Source organism: Ailuropoda melanoleuca, chromosome 7, assembly GCF_002007445.2.
Source record: "Ailuropoda melanoleuca isolate Jingjing chromosome 7, ASM200744v2, whole genome shotgun sequence".
NCBI classification, from domain to species: Eukaryota; Metazoa; Chordata; class Mammalia; order Carnivora; family Ursidae; genus Ailuropoda; species Ailuropoda melanoleuca.
The window spans coordinates 59,993,231-60,001,440 of record NC_048224.1 but is presented as its reverse complement, the minus strand read 5'-3'; the positions used below and the strand labels follow the sequence as shown (position 1 = coordinate 60,001,440).

Below are 8,210 nucleotides of genomic sequence, written 5' to 3'. Positions count from 1 at the left end.
GACAACTAGGTCTGGGAGATGTCCCTTATTTCCTCGCCTTGTGCACAGAGGACCCTCCGCCTGCTCCCCTCCCCTCCTGCCTCCCCAGTCCAGGCTTTTGGGTACCCTCCTCTCCAGGCGAAGGGGGCATCAAGGATGGGCCAGGCCCTGAGCCAGGAGGCAGGACCTGGTCCACACAATCTCGGGTTTTCCCCTCTCACCTTGGTGTGACTGTGACCATCTTGCCCCTTTGTCTACCTGTGTCCTCACCTGTCACCTTGGGACTAGGACTGGGTGAGGTAGGTCTGGCTTCGTGCTGTTTGGCTGCTCAGCTTTGAGCCCCCCGCACCTTGAAGGGCAGGCCCCGCCGGGGTCATTGGCGTCCGCAAAGCCTGACTGTACGCTTGCTCCTACCTGCCATGCAGCTCCGGGCTGGGTCAGCACCACTGACCCGCTGGCCCTTCACTGTTCTGAGGGTGGGGCAGGGACTCTGTCGGGAACCCATGCGGTTCCTGTCGCTAGGGGTGCCTCCTTCTTTCAGGACCAGGCCAGGGAAAAGCCGGCCACTCCAGCTGCCGAGCCTCTGAACAAGGCTGCCTAGGAACCGGCCCAGCCCACCCTTCCATGCCAAGCCTTCTGCCTACAAGGCCACAGACTCCCCTGGAGAGGGCGAGGGCTGGGAGCTTTCTAGGTCCGGCCGGGTGGAAGGCGCGAGTGCCGCCAGGCAGATCCTGGTAGCCTGCGCCAGGGGCAGGGGGACCCGTCCGAGTGGGTGAGTCTTTAGGACTGGGCGGACCGGAAGGAGGAGGGTGGGTGCTGGGAGGGGCGGTGCGGTGATTCAGCTGCAACTTCTCTCACCTGCGCTGGCGGGCGGTGGACCGGCGGCCAGCCGTGGGCGGTCCTGGCCCGCCAGTGGGCGTGGCCAGTCGCGGACTGTGCCCGTTCGCGCCCCGCCCCGGGCTCCTACCCCCCGGCCCCGGGCCCTCGGCCTCCCGCTCCCTGAGGCCCCTTGGACAACGCCTCGTCCGCCCGCGCGCCCGCCCATGGCTGGGAAGGTGCTGTCGCTGCTGCCGCCGTCGCTGCTGGCCGCGGTGGGCCTCGTCGGGCTTCTGCTGCTGTGCGTCCCCACCCGCGACGTCCGGGAGCTGCCCGCCCTCAAGGTGCGCGCCCGGGCAGCCGGCGCAGTCCGCGGAGCAGCGGGCCCCCGCCGGGAGGCTCGGACCTGAGCTGCGCCAGGCTGGGCCCGCGTGGCAGCCCGGGACCCCCCACCCGCGCTGCGCTGCGCTCCCGGCCCGGCGGGGTGGAGTCCTGGGAACTCCCCGCTCGCCGCGTCCGCGGCGGAGCCTGTCACGGGCGCGGCCGGGGAGCTGTCTCTCCGCTCCACGGATGCAGCCCCCGGACGCCCCAGGCTGCGGCTGGGCCCGTGGCTCCTAGCCCCATGCGGCCCGCAGGGACGCATCTGCTCCAGGTTCAGCCACAGGCGCTGGAGCCTAGGGATCCCTCCCCACCTACCGGGAGGCCCTGACAGTGCGCGGTGCGGGGGGGGGGGGGNCCACCTACCGGGAGGCCCTGACAGTGCGCGGTTTTTTTTTTCGGGGAGTTTGATCTGGAGGGGCGCCTGGCAGGGCAGGCCGGGCTGGTCCTAAAGGAGTTGGGGTGGACAAAGCCAGATCTCACACCAGTCTCCAGGAGTCCCGCCGACTCCCTTGACCCTTTTTTGGACTTGTGCAAGAGCGGTTGGTGTGGGTGTGTGGGTGCTGCAAGCCCTGGGGGCCCAGGATGGGAGGTCACAGGGGTGGGTGCTCTGTAGCCAAGGGCAAGGACTAGGTGGGGCTGGGGCCGGGGCCGGGACCGGGGCAGGGCCGGGGCGTCGGAATAGGATTAGGGTGCTGATGCTGCTGTTCCCAGGTTGCGGAAGAGGACTGGACTGGCCCCTTTCTGGGCTCAAGGGGACGTGTTCTCCAGTGAGGTTCTCACTGTGGGAATCCGGGCCCTTGGGAGGTAGCCCTTGTGATTGCAAGGAGGTCCACGCACCCCTCTCGGCTGGGCAGGACCCAGCTCTCGCTGGTGCTGGCTTCAAGGCTCAGGGAGGGGGTGTCTTCACGCACGCTTCCAGATCCTGAGGTTGGGCTGAGGTCGGAGAGGTGGGGACAGAGAAGAGGAAGAAAGAGTGGGTGGAAGGGGTTCCTGCAGCCGGGTTTCTCTTTTTTTGGAAGCTGGGGACCTCATGTTCCCAGGGCAAGGTTCCAAGGGTGATCCCAGGACTCCTCTGACCCTGACAGAGCCCCTCAGCTTGCCCTTGCTAGGAAGGTGCCTGCAGTCAGAAGAGGCTCCAGGCCATCTCCCCCTGCCTGCCCCCATTCTCTCCCCAACCAAGCTGTGTCTCTGTGGTTGTCCCTGCCACCCGAGCCCCAGTACTTCGTTCTGAAGGTTCCAACCTTGCCACAGGGTGGGGTAGGGTACAGAGCTGGGAGAGCCAAAGGGCATGGCCTCAGACCCCACCTCCATGGCAGACCCCACCCTCACCCCCATTCCCAGTATGGCATTGTCCTGGACGCTGGCTCTTCCCACACATCCATGTTCATCTACAAGTGGCCCGCAGACAAGGAGAACGACACAGGCATTGTGGGCCAGCACAGCTCCTGTGATGTGCGCGGTAAGGTCCTCTGAGCGCTAGGCACCCCTGGTCTGGACACCCACTCATTGTAGGGCCTCAGGGGCCCTCTCCGGCCTTAGCCTCCAGAGTCTTGATGCCTCCTTTGTTCGATGTCTGGGGCCTGCTCCAGGAAGGAGCTGCAGGAATCTCTAAAAGAGAGGCTAGGGGCAGTTCATTCTAGAAAGTAAGCCCCAGGTGGTGACTGGGAGGTTGGGCCTTGCGTGGCCCAAGACTGGCACACCCAGGCAGGCCCCTGAGGAGGCAAGGCCAGACTGACAATGCCTAGTGCTTTATCCTGGCACCTGTGTCCACACCCATGGGCAGGCAGCGGCCTGAGAGACTGGGTGGCCCCCAGGCAGGTGGGTTGTCTCCGAGAGCTGGAGCTGGGAAGGTGTGTCTAAGCTGCCACCTGGTTGGAGAGCCCAAGGTCCCCAATCCTCCTGGCCCATGGCTCACCTAGGGGCTGCCTATCGCGACTGGGCCCATTTCCCTGTCTCCCTCTAGGAGGAGGCATCTCCAGCTACGCGGACAACCCGTCCAGGGCCGGCCAGAGTCTTGTTGAGTGCTTGGACCAGGCGCTTCAGGCGGTGCCCAAAGAGAGACACGTGGGCACGCCCCTGTACCTGGGAGCCACAGCAGGCATGCGTCTGCTCAAGTGAGTGTGCCCGCCCCGACCTTCCTCATCTCCGCGACAGCCTCAGCACAGGGTGGGCCCCGCACACCCCCAGCAGCGGCCCTGGGCAGACACGGGGCACCCCAGCAGCAGGATCTTGGCTACTTGGGGAGGATGCCCTTCAGAGTTCTCCCTGTGTTACAGCCTGACCAGTCCAGAGGCCTCGGCCAATGTGCTCGCGGCTGTGACCCAGACGCTGACCCAGTATCCCTTTGACTTCCGTGGTGCCCACATCCTCTCAGGCCAGGACGAGGGGGTGTTTGGTTGGGTGACCGCCAACTACCTGCTGGAGAACTTCATCAAGGTGGGCCTGATGGCCAGCCCAGTGAGCCGGGGGGGCGTGGGACCCACCCACTGGCTGACCCCAACCTCCACTCCCCACAGTATGGCTGGGTGGGCCGGTGGTTCCGGCCAAGGAAGGGGACGCTGGGGGCCATGGACCTGGGGGGTGCCTCCACTCAGATCACCTTCGAGACGGCCAGCCCAGCTGAGGATCCAGCCAGTGAGGTCCAGCTTCGGCTCTACGGCCAGCACTACCGCGTTTACACGCACAGCTTCCTCTGCTATGGCCGTGACCAGGTCCTCCGGAGGCTGCTGGCTGGTGCACTGCAGGTGCCCCGTGAGCCCCGGCCCACCTGCACCACTGTGCCCTCCTGGAAGGAGGGGGGTGAGAAGAGATGGGAGCCAAGGGTGCAGAGCATAGCCTGGACTGAGGGGGCTGCTCTAGGTAGCAGGACCCAAAGCTGGGCTTTAATCGGCTAGCAGGACAGATGCAGAGGGATCTTGCATGCGCAAAAGCCAGGTGGTGGGGGTGGGTCTGGTGAGTGCCTGGCTGGGGAGAAGGGAGGGCCAGGGCCGGGTCTCCAAAGGCCGTGGAGTGCCTGGCCAGGGGGGTGGGTTTTGTCCGGCAGACAATGGGGAGCCATGGATTACTCCTGAGCACAGACTCGATGTTGCCCAAGTGGGACTTATGGGAGTTTCGTCAGGCAGGTCCTCTGGGGAGGCTCTCCGAAGCCCTGGGCTGGGGACGGCAGGTGGTGCTTGGCGTAAGGGTGATGCCTACCGCACCCTTGCACTCCCCCCAGACCCATGGCTTCCACCCTTGCTGGCCGAGGGGCTATTCCAACCAAGTACTGCTTGGGGACGTGTATGAGTCTCCATGCACTGCGGCCCAGCGGCCCCAGGCCTTCAACAGCAGCACCAGGGTCAGCTTGTCGGGCACTAGCGACCCTGCCCTCTGCCGTAGCCTTATCATGGGACTCTTCAATTTCTCCTCCTGCCGCTTCTCTCGATGTTCCTTCAATGGCATCTTCCAGCCCCCTGTGGCTGGGAACTTCATCGTGAGTCCAGGGGATGGGGGTGTGGGCCGGTCGGTGCCCGGTGGCATGTGGGGTCCGCTCTCGGTGTGACTGTACCCCCTTGCAGGGCTTCTCTGCCTTCTTCTATACCATGGACTTCCTGAGGACGGTGATGGGGCTGCCTGTGGCAACCTTGCAGCAGCTGGAGGCAGCGGTGGCCACGGTCTGCAACCAGACATGGAGTGAGGTGAGGCCTCCTCCTCGCTCCTCCAGGGCTGCGCCAGAGAGCCCAGCCAGCCAGCATCAGGCCTCCCTGACCAAGATCTGGAGGACAGAGGGCATAGCAAAGGCCCTGTGGTAGGAGGGCACATGGAGTGAAGTGGGGTGGGGAATGGCTGTAGCGGGTAGGACTGGCAGGGCTTAGGGGTAGGGGAGCCAGGCTTCGAAGACAGCTTCCAGGCTCCTGGCTTCTGCCACTAGTCAGACACGTGCCAAGTAAAGGAAGTGGTGTTTGTGTAGGTGGCGCGTGGGGTGCCTGCCAAACCTCAGGAGAAACACAGTGTCTCCAGGCTCTGGTGGTGACAGAGGCCCCATCCTGTCTTCTGTGTGTCTACTGTCAGGCAGACATGGACGGGGTGGGAAGTGGGGGGCAAAGGGCGAGACCAAGGTCCATGCTGAAGGCCTGGTGCTTCTCCTGGGCCCCTGACCTCGCACTAAGGTTGCTGCCAGCCTGCTGCTCCCTGGGTGGTCGTCCCCCGCTGTCCCCTTGAGGCCCACCGCCAAGGCGGGGGTAGCCCGCTGCCATCCCAAAGTCATACTTGGTCCTGGAGGGAACCGTCCGGCCGGGGGTGGCCCCTTCGGCCCCTCATTGCCCGTGGGTGTGTGTTGGGGTGCACGCGTGCAGCACGCCGCCGGCCACCCCGGCTCGTGGTGCAAGATCTCCAGGTGGCCGCTGGTCGGCAGTCTCCCAACAGTCTCCTCCGTGCGTCCCAGCTGCAGGCTCGGGCCCCGGGGGAGCGGGCCCGCCTGCCCGACTACTGCGCGGGGGCCATGTTCGTGCAGCAGCTGCTGAGCCGCGGCTACGGCTTCCACGAGCGCGCCTTCGGAGGGGTGACCTTCCAGAAGAAGGTGGGAGCCGGCGCTCTGGGGCGCGGAGGGGCGGGGCTCCCGGGCTGCGCGGAGGCTGAGGCCGTGCCCCTCGCCCGCAGGCCGGGGACACCGCGGTCGGATGGGCGCTCGGCTACATGCTTAACCTGACCAACCTGATCCCCGCCGAGCCGCCGGCGCTGCGCAAGGGCACAGACCTCGGCGCCTGGCTCGTCCTGGTCCTGCTCTTCGCCGCCATGCTCCTGGCCGCGCTCGTACTGCTGCTGCGCCGGGCGCGCTCTGCCAAGCCGTCGAGCGCCATCTAGCGGCGAGCTGGGGGCGCGCCGCCGCCGCGTCTCCCCGCACCCCCACCCGGCCCTCACCCCACCCCGTGTCCCCGCCACGCTGCGCAGACCCAGAAGCGGACGCTGGCGCGCACGCCCACAGGGGCCGGGCTGCGCGGCGGGGACCGAGTCCAGCCGTGCCTGCCCGCTCCAGCACCCTCCAGCCTTCAAGGCCTCCCGCTCCTCCTCCTCTCCCTGGGGGTGGGGGATTCAGACACCCCGCAGCCCTCGGCCGGGGACTTCAGGGCCGGGTGTGCGGGGAGTGGACCTAGGGCCCCGGGAGCACCCCCACCCTCCGGGGTCTGGGTCTGTGTGAGGCGGACGGTCGGAGCCCACAGGCTGAGAGCGCAGCGCCTACTTGTGAAAATTGTGTAATAAAGTCTTCTTTCTAGAGCACTGGAGAGAATGTTGGTGGGGTGGGGCCTCCTTGGGGCCGCTGCCCTCCCTCCGCACAGCTGTGTTGGCCGGGAAGACCCACTGCTAGTCCCAAGGGCGGCCCCGGGCTCCTCCTGCTTCCTTCCTCCCTGGACCCAGACACAGCTCCGAGGGTCCCGCTCCCCGGCTGGCGGCTGGGCCTGCAGAGAGCCCCCGAGGCCCTTGAGGGTGACGTGGTCAGCAGGGCCCCCACACCACCTCCAGATCCGAGTCCCGCAAGACCGGAGGCGGAGCCCTGGCCTAGACTTGGCCTGGGGGTCAGGGCGGGGAGCTGGAGGTGGTGGAAGGGGGAGGTAGTGGGCGAGGCAGCTGCCTAGAGCAGTCAGAGCTGGAAGGGACCAGGGGACGGCGGGGGGCCTCAACAGGAAGGGGTGCTGGGGGACGTTGGAATGAGGACCGGGGGGTGCAGGGCCCCGCTGCTCAGAGAGAAGCACACTGAGAGGAGCCTGGCTGTACAGCCCGGGAGCCGTCCCGCGGGGACACAGCTCCCCCCACCTGCGGCTCCTGCAGCCCCTGCTGGAAGCACTGTTTCATCCAGCGTGGGAAGGCATGGTTTTGGCCGCGTCTCCCTGCCCCCCAGGCGCTGTCACTTTCTAGACAGTGAGCGCAGACACTATTGCTGTCCGGTCAGTGGCCTGCGGGGAGAACAGCGGAGCTTGTCCTGCTCACGCATCCCCACCTTCTGCGGGGTTTCGGGGTTTCCAGCCCTTCACAACCCTGGAGGCAGCCAGCCCTCTGGAGCTCTGAGGCACAAAGGGCTGAGGGGAAGCATTGGGTGTGGGGGCCCCCGCCTGTTCTCTCAGTGAGGTGAGTCAGAGGGAAGTTCCCCAGGTGGGGTGGGTGGGCGTCCTCTCTGGGGCAACAGGTGCAGTGTGGGGGTGCACCTATAGCTGCTCCTTGTCGGGAGGCCTCGGGGAGCTAACGGCTGTCACCTAGGGACCGTGGACAGCTCCCAGCTGGCCCTCATCAGCCGCTCCAGGTCACTCTTGCCCCCTGGTGGCCTCACTGAGAGCAGCCGCCCCATTCCAACCACAGCGGTCACCAGCCCGGCCTCGCTCTGGGCGTGTGTTTGCTTTGATCATGTGTCTCTGAGGACCCAGGTGCGACTTTGGACGCACCTTTCCATCTGTGCGTGCCTGGTGTCCCGGCGTTCCTGGGGCTCGCGCTCCAGGCCCCAGGCAGGCCCCTGCTCCCGCGGGGTGGAGGTTGGGGGTTGGATGGGAATTGGCGAGAGAGGGGACCCGAGGGGAGGGTATCCCGGGGAAGCCCACCCCAGGCCTAGGCGGGTATGGAGAGAACAGAGAAGGTCCCCGGCTGCAGAGGCCGCAGAAGTCGAGGGACCCCGAGGCCTGGAGCGAGGAAGTGGAATCAGAGCCCGAGGAAGGGGGAGGGGGCGCAACCTGGAGGCGCCGTCCCGCCCCCTCAGGTGGAGCGCGCAGGCGCACTCCCCAAGAGCCTCCGCCGCCGCGCCTGGATCCCGGATCCTTTGCCGCAGCGTCAGCGCCGCCGCCGCCTCCTTTCCTCCTCCGCCTCCGCCCCCCCTCCTCCTCCGCCGCCTCCCGGACGCGGCGCCCGCAGCCCGCGCCGAGCCCCGGGCCGCGCGGTGCCATGCTGCCCCGGCGGCGGCGCTGAAGGATGGCGACACCCGTCCCTCCGCCCTCCCCGCGACACCTGCGGCTGCTGCGGCCTGCTCTCCGGCCTCGTCCTCGGCGCGGCCCTGCGCGGGGCCTCCGCCGGCC

The 8,210-nt window shown here is 67.0% G+C and overlaps 2 protein-coding genes across 4 annotated transcripts in view; both read left to right on the top strand.

Moving 5' to 3' along the window:
• Positions 1–294: 294 nt before the first annotated feature.
• Positions 295–6,563, top strand: ENTPD2 (ectonucleoside triphosphate diphosphohydrolase 2). 3 transcript variants are annotated; one of them, XM_034664861.1, is made up of 9 exons: positions 296–1,139; positions 2,518–2,635; positions 3,140–3,290; positions 3,453–3,612; positions 3,771–3,920; positions 4,394–4,648; positions 4,734–4,853; positions 5,600–5,734; positions 5,815–6,562. In XM_034664861.1, exons 1-9 carry the CDS (start codon positions 1,023–1,025, stop codon positions 6,016–6,018), a joined length of 1,410 nt encoding a protein of 469 aa, XP_034520752.1. In that variant the 5' UTR covers positions 296–1,022; the 3' UTR covers positions 6,019–6,562. The 3 variants fall into 3 exon arrangements, with proteins under 3 accessions (XP_034520753.1, XP_034520752.1, XP_034520751.1); XM_034664860.1 differs by having other exon boundaries at positions 297–1,139; positions 3,693–3,920; positions 5,815–6,561; XM_034664862.1 differs by lacking the exon at positions 3,771–3,920 and having other exon boundaries at positions 295–1,139; positions 5,815–6,563.
• A 1,401-nt stretch (positions 6,564–7,964) lies between these two features.
• NPDC1 (neural proliferation, differentiation and control 1) overlaps positions 7,965–8,210 on the top strand; it is a 5,698-nt gene continuing 5,452 nt past the window's right edge. The window contains 2 exon segments of the mRNA XM_034664863.1: positions 7,965–8,156; positions 8,158–8,207. Coding sequence (XP_034520754.1) covers positions 8,107–8,156; positions 8,158–8,207 — 100 coding nt within the window. The 5' untranslated portion in view covers positions 7,965–8,106.

Bases quoted from the DNA above. Each gene is read 5' to 3' on its own strand.
- ENTPD2 (XM_034664860.1), top strand. From the start codon at position 1,023: ATGGCTGGGAAGGTGCTGTCGCTGCTGCCGCCGTCGCTGCTGGCCGCG. The intron at 3,291-3,452 runs GTGAGTGTGCCC...CCTGTGTTACAG, and splicing joins GCAGGCATGCGTCTGCTCAA to CCTGACCAGTCCAGAGGCCT. The intron at 4,649-4,733 runs GTGAGTCCAGGG...ACCCCCTTGCAG, and splicing joins CTGTGGCTGGGAACTTCATC to GGCTTCTCTGCCTTCTTCTA.